Here is a 13,911-nt window from a genome sequence, read left to right as displayed (position 1 = left end):
GTAATTCGCCAAAATGAGGAACACAAAGCGAAAGAGGAGGAGAACCCAACATATGTTCTCTAGGCCTTTTAGAAAACATGGAGTTGTTCCTTTGGCCATGTATATATGAATCTATAAGAAAGGTGATAGTGTAGACATCAAGGGAATGGGTACTGTCCAAAAACGAATGTCCCACAGGTGTTACCTTGGCAAAAATGGAAGAGTCTACAATGTTCCCCAGCATGCTGTTGGCATTGTGTTAACAAACAAGTTAAGGGCAAGATTCTTGCCAAGAGAATTAATGTGCGTAGGGAGCACATTAAGCACTCCAAGAGCCGAGATAGCTTCCTGAAACGCTTGAAGGAAAATGGTCAGATAAAGAAGCCAAAGAGAAAGGTACGCTGGTTCAGCGGAAGTGTGAGCCTCCTCTACCCAGAGAAGCACACTGTGTAAGAACCAACGGGAAGCAGCCTGAGCTGCTGGAACCTATTTCCTATGAATTCATGGTATAATAGGTGTTCAAAAAAATAAAAAACCACTGGACTGTAAAAATGTTTCTCTTCATTGAGTAGAAGTGTGGTGTCCTCTCCCCGAAAGAAATATTTAAAGCAAATTTTAATTGTGCCCTAATTCATTATGTAATGTCTTCACTATTCAAATTTAATGCATTTCTTGCTGAAATATGTGAGGTAGCTTATTGTGCAACAAATTACTCAATTGCTTAGAAAATGACCTGGTATTATGTATGAAATATTTGTACTAGTTTGAAGATAGTCCCCCTAAATCATCAAGGAAGAAATAAAATTATTTACAAAAAAAAAAAAAAAAACCCACTTTATGTACAAAGATGTTTACAGTAGCATTATTTATAGATGAACAGAGTAATGGTTAAGCAGACTATGGTAAATTTCTAGAATGGAGTATTATGCAGGCTTGAAAAGTTACAATTAGAGTATATATAAGACTGTCCGCTGTAAAAAAAGTATACAATAATTATCCTATAGCATATAAAATGAACAAACAATTGCAGAGGGAGAAAAAAGATGAAAAGGGAAACTACAAAAACATCAACAGTGATGATAATTGGGTGGTGGGAATATGGGTGATTTTTGTTCTCTGCTTACTTTTCCATATTTTCCAAAATTTTAAAAATAAGCATGAACTATTTTTACAATGAAAAGAAAAACATGAGTATTGCTTTTAAAGTCCTACCCTATGCCCTAGGGAATGTATGAAGCAGCAAAGACAAGAACACATAAACAAAAACAAACATATAAATTCAACTAGCAGAGTATTTACACTGCAAATAAAAAGGGGTAAAGTGTATGAGTTATCATGGCTATTAACAAAGAACATAGAGAGTGTAAGGGTAACATTTATATAAATATGGGTGGGCATAAGGAATCAGTGTCTCTCTTCCAGTTAGAGAGATTTTTAGGGAGGAGGTTACATTTCAGGAGGTATTTCAATGATAGAAGGGAGGGGAAAACAGTGAAATGTCAGAAACATTTTTCTGTTTCCAAGTGTTTGGTATGGAAGTCTGAAAGTTGGGACTGAGATGAGTGATAAAAGTTATGACAAATAAAAAAGAGAAGTAGATACTGAGTGACGAGTCCGTCACTGCCAAAAAAAGGCAATTCACCAGTTTAGGAACCTTAAAGAGGAAGATGTAAGAACCTAAAAAGCGATAGGACAGAAAGTAAACTTGGTCTTGGAACTCAGTGGAGTGGTGCTGGGTGGGAGGGGGAAATTTGGATAGGAAGCTGTTACCAAAAAAATGAGAAAGAGTATGTAACCAGCTATGTGTATCTCCTTGATCTGGGCTTCCTTCTCTTATTATGGCCACATACCAACTATCTCAGAAATTCCACAAACATAACAGCCCCCACTCTTAGAATAAATTGTAATATCAGCCATTTGCATGCTCAGGATTGTGAGTGTAACAGTAGGGTTCCAAAATGGCAACGGCATAAAGCAGGGAAGTAATTGTTTTACAAACATCCATTTTCCTCTATTTCTTCATTCTGTTTCTAGGGTAAGTGCAAGTATTTTTGCAGTTGAATGGAATAGCAGCTTCTAAGAAATAAAAAACAGATGTTAGAGGAAGGCATTCCAGGGTGAGTCAGGAGAAGCCTTAAGGGTACTCTGTGTTCACAGCTTGCCCTACACTTTTCCTTCCTATCTTGATAGATACCTGCATCCCCAACTCTGTGTAGGCAGCATCAAGGCCATAGTAGATCTAAAAATGTCAAAATACATTTACTCCCATGCCTGAATGTCCCATGGAAAGAAAAGCTTGACTGATCTCAAAAGGAGTACTCTTAGGTAAAGGAACATACTCTCTTGATTCGCTTTTCAAATCTGGGAAAATATATACAGATAAACTACTTATGGGTAAATATTAATCATATAAAACCAACCTGTTAAAACAAATTAACTTAATTTTTTTCAATTTCTGTTTACTAAGGTTGTTCAGTACCAAGTGAAGTTACTCCATATGAAAAAAAAAAAGGTAGTGCCCTTTGGAAAGTTATATTAAACATAATAAGTATCATACTTTCTTGGAAATGTTAGCTAAAGTTTCTATAGAAACTTAGCCACATCACATTGTTAACATGTGTGTGGTATGCATTTTTGAAATAACATGCAATTTATAGCACTGAATTAAAATTGATGTATGATTGTACCTGCATTTTTGGTATGTTTTTGAAATAGAATAAACATGATTACCTTCTAAATTGAGGAAATAGAAAAACATAGGTAGAATGTATTTATATAAGAATATGATAATTTTGCAATAACTTAAAACACCTGAAATCATTCTTTAATTTGTTTAAAAAGCTTTTACATTTCTTTTGGACAGAGTTTCCACTGAAGTGAAGATTAACATGAGTTAGTCTGTCATTCGTTTACCAAGGGTCTACTGTGGGCAGCTTCCTTTTATAGTGGGTAATTAAAAGAAGTATAAAAGGCATTCCCAACATATATCTCTCTATATATTTACTTATGATTAATTCTTTTCTGAAATTCAACTGTTTTGTCTTGTATTGCTGTAAAACTATGCCAAAACCTAGTGTCTCAAAGTACCAACCATTTTATTATTTGTCCATGATTCTGCAGTATGGGCAGAGGGCTTGGAGGGATCAGCTTGTTTCTTATTCTATGTGCCACCAAAGCTTGGGGGCTGCTGGAATGGGCCATAGACTGGGGTCTCTGTTCTCAAGGTCTGTAGGATTCCTTGGTTGTCTTCCATGTGATTTGTTTATGCGGTTACTTAGCTTGGGTTTCCTCACACCATGGTGATCTCAGTTTAGTCTGACTTCCCAGAGCATAAAACTGTTAGCTGCCAGGCACCCTCAGAGCTTAGGCCTCCTGCTGGCACAGTGCTACTTTTGCTGCACTGTATTGGTTAAAGCAGGTCACAAGACCCCAGCCCAGATTCAATGTGGGAAGGAATGCCACAAGGGTGTCAATATTGGAGACATAGTTCACTGGGGACCATCTTTGGAGGCTAGCTAACACATCAATGTTTATTAGAGAAATTCACGAACAAGATACCAAGCCTATTTCCTACCAAATGACCAAAAGCAAAGGAATGCTCAGCTTAATTGTCTTTTACTATACAGAAGTCTACACCCAAATCTTTCTGATGTTTCCATGATCTCTCCCAAATATGCCTCATTCAAATTCTTTCAGCACTGCAGTCTCTTAATTAGGTTCTAGCATGACTCTCATGTACACTAAATGTTTCCAGATGCATGAATTCCAAAATTCAGAAAAATTAAGATATAACTAGTTTAGTCTATATATTTACAGAGAGTTCTCAACTTTGTAAATTTCTTTTTATAATTATTTTTTTCTTTTTTAGAAACAGGGTCTTGCTATGTCACCCAGGCTGGAGTGCAGTGGCGCTTGGTCCTAGCTCACTGCAGCCTTGAACTTCTGGGCTGAAGCGATCCTCCTGCCCGAGCCTCCCAAGTAGCTGGGACTATAGACACGTACTGCCATGCCGGGTTAATTTTTAGATTTTTTTTGTAGACACGGGGATTTCGCCATGCTGCCCAGTCTGGTCTGCAACTCCTGAGCTCAAGCGATCCTCCTGCCTTGGCTTCCCAAAGAGCTAGGGTTACAGGTATGAGCCACCATGCTTGGCCAACTTTGTAATTTTTTAATTGCCAATTAAGAACATTAAAAAATGTACCATCTACTATTACTCTTGCTTCTTAAAGGAAAGTATGTTTACTTTTTAAAGAAGTAACAGAATTTCATACTGAAGGACAGCCTTCAGTATGAAACGGGTTACTTTATGAAAACTTACTATATATCTTTATTGTTCTTATTTTGCTGCAAGTCATGAAAATCCCACCAAGGACTGCCACTGGTTCCTGGACCCAGTGTTTGGGAATCCCTAGTCAATTCAGTGTTACTGAACATTTTCAAGGCCTTTAAAAACATTTTTTATTTTTTTATTTTTTGAGACAGGGTCTGGTTCCATTGCCCAGGCTGTGACATGATCTCAGTGACATGATCTCAGCTCACTACAACCTCTGCCTTCCAGGCTCAAGCAATTCTCCCACTTCAGTCCCCTGGGTAGCTGGGACTACAGGTGCCACCATGCCTGGTTAATTTTTGTATTCTTTTGTAGAGGTAGGATTTCACCATGTTGCCCAGGCTGGTCTCCAATTCTTGAGCTCAAGTAATCTGCCTGCCTTGGCCTCCAAAAGTGCTGGTATTACAGGTGTGAGCCACCGCACCCACCCTTCAAGACCCTTTTCATTCAACCTGTTAAAATCATTTCACATCTTTATCTAGGGACTGTAATCAGACTGATGACATTGCAAATTCTGTAACTCCCTCATTTACATGGAATCATTTAAATCTGTGCTAATGTAAATAATCCAATTGTTAAATACTTGTCACTGTATTAGGACTGGATAGCGTAAACATAGTCAGTAGTTATGAATGGGGGGTTCTGTAGTTAGATTGTCTCTGTTCCAATCAGGGTCTGAGCAAGTATTAACAACATATCCCTCTGCACTTCAGTTTCCCCATCTGTGGCATAGTTTTAAATATATCATGTATAAAGTGTGTGGAGTAGTACCTAGCACATGGTGAGCACTCAATATGTTTGTTATATTATTATTATATTTATACATGGCATCAGTATTTTGCCCTTACATGTAGGATTTTAACATACTTTACTTTTCCTTTTTTGAGACGGAGTCTCGCTCTATCGCCCAGGCTGGAGTGCAGTGCCATCTCGGCTCACTGCAAGTTCCACCTCCTGGGTTCACGCCATTCTCCTGCCTCAGCCTCCCAAGTAGCTGGGACTACAGGGGCCCGCCACCACGCCCAGCTAATTTCTTGTATTTTTAGTAGAGATGGGCTTTCACCATGTTAGACAGATGGTCTCCATCTCCTGACCTTGCAATACGCCCGTCTCAGGCTCCCAAAGTGCTGGGACTACAGGTGTGAGCCACCGCGCCCGGTCCATAATTTATATTTTAAGGGTGATCTCAAATATCCACAATACTTTGGAAGAGATTAGTCACAGTTAGACGATAGGATTTTAAGGTTGTAAGGGAACTTTATTTTGTTTTTATTTATTTATTTATTTTGAGACAGAGTCTCGCTCTGTCACCCAGGCTGGAGTGCAATGGTGCCATCTCGGCTCACTGCAACCTCCGCCTCCAGGGTTCAAGCAATTCTCCTGCCTCAGCCTCCAGAGAAGCTGGGATTAACAGGTGCCTGCCACCACACTCGGCTAATGGAAGGGAATTTTTAATATCATATGATTCCACCCTATTATAGGTGAGGATCTCTTTATTAAAAAAAGTTGGCCAGGCGCGGTGGCTCACGCCTGCAGTCCCAGCACTTTGGGAGGTCGAGGAGGGTGGATCACGAGGTCAGGAGTTCGAGACCAGCCTGACCAACATGGTGAAACCCCGTTTCTACTGAAAATACAAAAATAGGCCAGGGGCAGTGGCTCATGCCTGTAATCCCAGCACTTCCGGAGGCCAAGGTGGGTGGATCACTTCAGATCGGGAGTTCGAGGCCAGCCTGATCAACACGGAGAAACCCCATCTCTACTAAAAATACAAAATTAGCAGGGGGCGGTGGCGCATGCCTGTAATCCCGGCTATTCGGGAGGCAGGAGAATCACTTGAACCCAGGAGGTGGAGGTTGCGGTGAGCCGAGATCGCGACATTGCACACCAGCCTGAGCAACAAGAGTGAAACTCCATCTCAGTACAAAACAAAACACCAAAAATTAGCTGGGCGTAGTGGGGCATGCCTGTAATCCCAGCTACTCCCGAGGCTGAGGCAGGAGAATCGCTTGAAACCGGGAGGCGGAGGTTGCAGTGAGCCCAGATGGCGTCACTGCACTCCTGCCTGGGCGACAAGAGCAAAACACCGCCTCGGAGGAAAAAAAAAAAAAAGTTAATTCAGGGTCCATCTATCTTACGGCAGAAGATAACTAGTGATGTGTTACAATCATCAGAAGAGCCTTGTAGGTAAGTAAGCTATATGGACTTCACATATATTTCTAGTAGTTCTGCCAGGTTGGTTATCACTTCCACTTATATTTACCAGTGTCACTCATGTATTGTCTTAACTACCTGTATTTCTTCGTATGTGTCTAAATGGAAAGCAACATAATGTTCACCGTTCTCTGAGAACAAAATTCCTAATACCTAAAAATGGTAATAATAATGAAAAAAAGACAAGCAGGGTTTAGGAAATTTATTTTAGGGCAACTGCTAGATTTATTTTAAGCCCTACGCTTAAAAATAAATCTAATTCACATGACTTAAAATGCTGGAGCCAAGAAAAGTCACTGCAAAGGCATTTAATGAAATACCTGGTTTGTCTAGTTGTCTTTGCTATGATTTTTGTATAAACCAAAAACGTCCTATCTTGATATATACAGTGGATTTTACATCTAAATATTTCTTGTATTTAATAAATTAAAAATAGAAATAGACATTTTTTTCAAACCATATAAGATTTTCCTAACCTCTGACTCACACCGTAAGGTTGGTGGACTGTTCAGATGCTGTACGATGCTTTGCCCAGGCTGTGACATGATCTCAGTGACATGATCTCAGCTCACTACAACCTCTGCCTTCCAGGCTCAAGCAATTCTCCCACTTCAGTCCCCTGGGTAGCTGGGACTACAGGTGCCACCATGCCTGGTTAATTTTTGTATTCTTTTGTAGAGGTAGGATTTCACCATGTTGCCCAGGCTGGTCTCCAATTCTTGAGCTCAAGTAATCTGCCTGCCTTGGCCTCCAAAAGTGCTGGTATTACAGGTGTGAGCCACCGCACCCACCCTTCAAGACCCTTTTCATTCAACCTGTTAAAATCATTTCACATCTTTATCTAGGGACTGTAATCAGACTGATGACATTGCAAATTCTGTAACTCCCTCATTTACATGGAATCATTTAAATCTGTGCTAATGTAAATAATCCAATTGTTAAATACTTGTCACTGTATTAGGACTGGATAGCGTAAACATAGTCAGTAGTTATGAATGGGGGGTTCTGTAGTTAGATTGTCTCTGTTCCAATCAGGGTCTGAGCAAGTATTAACAACATATCCCTCTGCACTTCAGTTTCCCCATCTGTGGCATAGTTTTAAATATATCATGTATAAAGTGTGTGGAGTAGTACCTAGCACATGGTGAGCACTCAATATGTTTGTTATATTATTATTATATTTATACATGGCATCAGTATTTTGCCCTTACATGTAGGATTTTAACATACTTTACTTTTCCTTTTTTGAGACGGAGTCTCGCTCTATCGCCCAGGCTGGAGTGCAGTGCCATCTCGGCTCACTGCAAGTTCCACCTCCTGGGTTCACGCCATTCTCCTGCCTCAGCCTCCCAAGTAGCTGGGACTACAGGGGCCCGCCACCACGCCCAGCTAATTTCTTGTATTTTTAGTAGAGATGGGCTTTCACCATGTTAGACAGATGGTCTCCATCTCCTGACCTTGCAATACGCCCGTCTCAGGCTCCCAAAGTGCTGGGACTACAGGTGTGAGCCACCGCGCCCGGTCCATAATTTATATTTTAAGGGTGATCTCAAATATCCACAATACTTTGGAAGAGATTAGTCACAGTTAGACGATAGGATTTTAAGGTTGTAAGGGAACTTTATTTTGTTTTTATTTATTTATTTATTTTGAGACAGAGTCTCGCTCTGTCACCCAGGCTGGAGTGCAATGGTGCCATCTCGGCTCACTGCAACCTCCGCCTCCAGGGTTCAAGCAATTCTCCTGCCTCAGCCTCCAGAGAAGCTGGGATTAACAGGTGCCTGCCACCACACTCGGCTAATGGAAGGGAATTTTTAATATCATATGATTCCACCCTATTATAGGTGAGGATCTCTTTATTAAAAAAAGTTGGCCAGGCGCGGTGGCTCACGCCTGCAGTCCCAGCACTTTGGGAGGTCGAGGAGGGTGGATCACGAGGTCAGGAGTTCGAGACCAGCCTGACCAACATGGTGAAACCCCGTTTCTACTGAAAATACAAAAATAGGCCAGGGGCAGTGGCTCATGCCTGTAATCCCAGCACTTCCGGAGGCCAAGGTGGGTGGATCACTTCAGATCGGGAGTTCGAGGCCAGCCTGATCAACACGGAGAAACCCCATCTCTACTAAAAATACAAAATTAGCAGGGGGCGGTGGCGCATGCCTGTAATCCCGGCTATTCGGGAGGCAGGAGAATCACTTGAACCCAGGAGGTGGAGGTTGCGGTGAGCCGAGATCGCGACATTGCACACCAGCCTGAGCAACAAGAGTGAAACTCCATCTCAGTACAAAACAAAACACCAAAAATTAGCTGGGCGTAGTGGGGCATGCCTGTAATCCCAGCTACTCCCGAGGCTGAGGCAGGAGAATCGCTTGAAACCGGGAGGCGGAGGTTGCAGTGAGCCCAGATGGCGTCACTGCACTCCTGCCTGGGCGACAAGAGCAAAACACCGCCTCGGAGGAAAAAAAAAAAAAAGTTAATTCAGGGTCCATCTATCTTACGGCAGAAGATAACTAGTGATGTGTTACAATCATCAGAAGAGCCTTGTAGGTAAGTAAGCTATATGGACTTCACATATATTTCTAGTAGTTCTGCCAGGTTGGTTATCACTTCCACTTATATTTACCAGTGTCACTCATGTATTGTCTTAACTACCTGTATTTCTTCGTATGTGTCTAAATGGAAAGCAACATAATGTTCACCGTTCTCTGAGAACAAAATTCCTAATACCTAAAAATGGTAATAATAATGAAAAAAAGACAAGCAGGGTTTAGGAAATTTATTTTAGGGCAACTGCTAGATTTATTTTAAGCCCTACGCTTAAAAATAAATCTAATTCACATGACTTAAAATGCTGGAGCCAAGAAAAGTCACTGCAAAGGCATTTAATGAAATACCTGGTTTGTCTAGTTGTCTTTGCTATGATTTTTGTATAAACCAAAAACGTCCTATCTTGATATACACAGTGGATTTTACATCTAAATATTTCTTGTATTTAATAAATTAAAAATAGAAATAGACATTTTTTTCAAACCATATAAGATTTTCCTAACCTCTGACTCACACCGTAAGGTTGGTGGACTGTTCAGATGCTGTACGATGCTTCTTACCCCGATGCTTTTGGTTCATCTGTAGCATTTTCCATCATGGGGTAAAAGATCCACATTTTCTATTTCTAGTGATCCTTAATTTGATTTCTGAGCAAAAATAAAGTTTGATTAGAAATACCTTAAGGTAGATTTCCTGCTGAAACCAGTGAAGAACATAACTTTATCAGCGGGGGTGAGTGACAAATCTTTCACCTTTCCTCACATCACAGTCAGTGAAGCAACGAACTAGGAGAAATGCCTATTATTCTCATGTCCTACGTCAGTTCTGATAAAAATCACACTTACGTTTCACTGAATGTTTTGACATTGAAACGACAGCATTACACGTCCAGGAGAGAACTACAGTGGGGGGGTTAATGAAGTAAGAGAACTAATACGAAAGACTTAAAAATATTGATTTTTTTCTAAGAGATTATTTTCCTTTAAAAAAATTAAATTGAGCTTGACTTCTATTGACTGTATCTTCCGGAGTCAATATTTTATGGCTCCCCTGACACACACGCCTGGCGTGGGAGGGTTGAGCGCTTCGAAACTTTCCCAGTGAATTGTAAATGGGTTCAAGGCTAGGGCTCCAGCGGGCTATCCATGGAGTACCACCGAAAACCAAACGCCACCGAAAACCAAACGCCGCTAAATGCTGGTACCTGCCCACGAAAAGGCTTCCTGCCTAAAGAAGAACGTATCACCCCATCCTAACAGTAACAAGAACAAGCACTATCTCCTCGTCAGAAGTCTCTGGACTTGCTACAACCCAGAGGAAACAACTGGGGCATCTGCCGGGACAGCGACCAGAAGCAGCCAGAGCTCCGCCTCTGTCCGGACCTCCAACGCGGCTCCAGAGCCCTGCAAGGCTCCTCAGAGCCAGCCAAGGCTCGGACCCTACCGACAGCTGCTTACCCCACGTCTGCTCCTCCCGGCGGTCCGCCTTCTCCGCCCGCCTGCCCGCAAGGCCCCGCCCACCTCACCGCCCCGCCCCGCCCTGCGGAGGCGACAGCGTGCGCGCGCGCGCGCGGGGTCCCGGCTGGTTCCCCTTCCGAGCGTCCGCGCCCCGCATGCGCAGTCTGCGCCGGCGGTCTCCGTTTGTTTGAACAGGAAGGCGGACATATTAGTCCCTCTCGGCCCCCCTCGCCCCACCCCCCCAGGCATTCGCCGCCGCGACTCGCCCTTTCCCCGGCTGGGACCGCAGCCCCTCCCAGGAGCTCCCCCATCAGCAGCCGCCGGGAGTCAACTATCGTCTTCCTCTTCGCCCGCTCTCCAGCCTTTCCTCTGCTAAGTCTCCATCGGGCATCGACCTCGCCCTGCCCCACCGGACACCGTAGCAGCAGCCCCAGCAGCGACGGGACAAAATGGGAGAGTGAGGCTGTCCCGCGGGGACCAGCTCGTGGCCGAGACTGATCGGTGCGTCGGGCCGGGCCGAGTAGAGCCGGGGACGCGGGGCTAGACCGTCTACAGCGCCTCTGAGCGGAGCGGGCCCGGCCCGTGGCCCGAGCGGCGGCCGCAGCTGGCACAGCTCCTCACCCGCCCTTCGCTTTCGCCTTTCCTCTTCTCCCTCCCTTGTTGCCCCGAGGGAGTCTCCACCCTGCTTTTCTTTCTCTCCCCGCTCCTGCCCATCTCGGGACGGGGACCCCTCCATGGCGACGGCGGCCGGGGCCCGCTAGGCTGAAGCACCTCGCCGGAGCGACGAGGCTGGTGGCAACGGCGCTGTCGGCTGTCGTGAGGGGCTGCCGGGTGGGATGCGACTTTGGGCGTCCGAGCGGCTGTGGGTCGCTGTTGCCCCCGGCCCGGGGTCTGGAGAGCGGAGGTCCCCTCAGTGAGGGGAAGAAGGGGGAACCGGGCGCACCTGGTGACCCTGAGGTTCCGGCTCCTCCGCCCGGCGGCTGCGAACCCACCGCGGAGGAAGTTGGTTGAAATTGCTTTCCGCTGCTGGTGCTGGTACGAGGGCATTGTCACAGCAGCAGCAACATGTCGACTGGGGACAGTTTTGAGACTCGATTTGAAAAAATCGACAACCTGCTGCGGGATCCCAAATCGGAAGTGAATTCGGATTGTTTGCTGGTGAGTAGCGCTGTTCTCTTTTGCTCGTCTGAGGTTTTGCATGTCTTTCCTTCCTCTTGCATTACTCTGGTTCGCTGCAAAAGAAAGTCTCAGGTGTGCATAATCGTCTTGGAAAACGCTGGATTTCTGTTTCCCGAAGAATCTTGGAGTACCATTAACATCTCATGGCGTGGTCCTATTTGCCATTTGACTGGCTCTGTACTAACTACTCTCTGAACTTTTAATTCTGACTCAGTGCATGAGTACCCGAAAGATACTTACAAACTGCTATTGCAGGCATCCTATAAAAAGTTACTACGTCAGAGTTACTGCAACGTATGTAGTTTGTTGAATGGCGATCGTAGTAATACTAATCTTTTTGATCAGTTTGACAGTTAAATTGAAAAGACAACTTTGCTTTTTTTTTTTTTTTTTTTTTTTTTTTTTTTGCGATTTAGCTCCTAGGCGTTTAGTTTTTAGCCTTGAAAGTGACAACGGATAATTGATATTGAGCAAGTGATTTTTGAAGCAATTTCATAGGTGATTTGAGTTTGAAGGAACTTTTGGCTAAACTATTGTAAAAACCCAAGATAATTGGTCTTAGGCCATTACAATGTTAACTTATTATATTATTGGTTACAAAAGTACTGACCATACAGTTATTGTAACTGTCTTTTTGGTGGTGTGGCACTTAACATTGTCACTTTTAAAACATTCTAAAGAGGGTTTTATGACATGAAAAACCAAAATCCCGTTTTAAAAATAGTTAAGTGGTTGATAACCTACAGTTCTCTATAAATAATTGGAATTCTTAGGTTTGATACATTTCCTGTCTAAACGAGTTTCTGAACAACTAAGGGTTATATAGTATTTCTCTTTTAGTCCAAACAAAACCACAAAATCTCTAAAAATAAGGTTTCAGGGAGTACGTATATGGACGGGATTTCACAAAGTCTTCGGTGAAATAATGTTAGAGATGCTCAATTTTGGGAATTAAGATTAAGGAAACAAAATAATACCACTCAAAGAAATAATACAATTCAAAAATCCCATCTTGAATCAAAGGAAAATTAATGTAGATTGTTTAAAATTAACATGCATATTTTTCCACGTGTATGGACTTTACAAGAAACTTCCTAAAGCTTTCAGAATTATTCTAAGCATCCCTGACCAGGAAATAAGAGTATTGTGGGTTATTAGAAATGTCTTATCACATTATGGATGCTCTTCATATTGAGAAATAGTAAAGAAGGTTGATGCACAATGGATTTTAAAACATTTTATTAAACGAGATAAGTGGAAGGAATTAGAATATATCTGTCTAGTAAGGATTTCTATAACTTCTAAGAAGTCTGATTTATCTTTTAATATTTATCCAGTTTTCATGTATTTTTGAGTTTATTTTGCTTTTTGATCTCCTTATTACATGAGATGGTGTTATAGGGAGGGTTTTGTAGCTTTCTTTTTTTATTTTAATCATCTTCTAGCCTCTTGCTATAGCTTCATTTGGTGGGGACCTTTATTTAGATGTGGAGGATACAAGGAAATGTAAGTCATGGACTCTTTCCCTGAGAGTCCAATCTATTTAATGGAAGAGAAAACCTTATCTCACATATATACACAGAAACAAAGCCAAACACTTCACAGATTGAGAAACATGATAAATTCCAGATGATTGTTTAGATAATGTATGATCTTGGAAATTGAGAGGAAGAAGTCACTGTGAATTGAGAGAGCCAAAGTATGTTTCATGATGGATGGATAGGATTTAGATAGAGGGTACTCAGGAGGAGTGGAGGATAACGTGAATAGAGGATAGAGACATGACTGGCTATGACAGGTTTGGGGAAACAAGGAAGATAAGGTTGGAAGGAAGGATTAGGGAGACTGTGGAGGATTTGATTGGTAGGCCAAGGATTTTGGACTGCCTTTACAATGTTGTGGCTGTTAAATATTTATAAATAAGACTGTGCTAGGATGAATGAAGAAGATGAATCTAGTGTGTGGAAGATGGGTTAGCATGGGAAAAGATTGGAGAGATGGTGAGATTGGATGGTTTTAAAAAATTATTATTGTAATAGTCCAGAAATGATTGAAGCCCCAAATTGGGGCATGAGAATGAGAAAAGAAGAATTAATGGAACTTTATTGGCAGGCTTGGGGAAAAGAAGGGGAACCAAAGAGAGAGGCAGTAGTCAGATGACCCTGAAAAAGTTGAGCCTGGATTATAGGGAGAATGGTAAAAATAGCA

General features: G+C 42.5%; 1 protein-coding gene and 1 pseudogene across 1 annotated transcript in view; both read left to right on the top strand.

The window, feature by feature from the left end:
- LOC105551208 overlaps nt 1-11,022 on the top strand; it is a 174,906-nt pseudogene extending 163,884 nt beyond the window's left edge.
- Nucleotides 10,626-13,911, top strand: part of ROCK1 (Rho-associated, coiled-coil containing protein kinase 1) — a 159,249-nt gene continuing 155,963 nt past the window's right edge. The window contains exon 1 of the mRNA XM_011996345.1: nt 10,626-11,682. Coding sequence (XP_011851735.1) covers nt 11,590-11,682 — 93 coding nt within the window. The 5' untranslated portion in view covers nt 10,626-11,589. The remainder of the gene's footprint in view (nt 11,683-13,911) is intronic.

This window comes from Mandrillus leucophaeus, unplaced genomic scaffold (genome assembly GCF_000951045.1).
Source record: "Mandrillus leucophaeus isolate KB7577 unplaced genomic scaffold, Mleu.le_1.0 Scaffold51, whole genome shotgun sequence".
Lineage (NCBI taxonomy): Eukaryota > Metazoa > Chordata > Mammalia > Primates > Cercopithecidae > Mandrillus > Mandrillus leucophaeus.
This window is presented reverse-complemented; position numbering and strand designations above follow the sequence as displayed.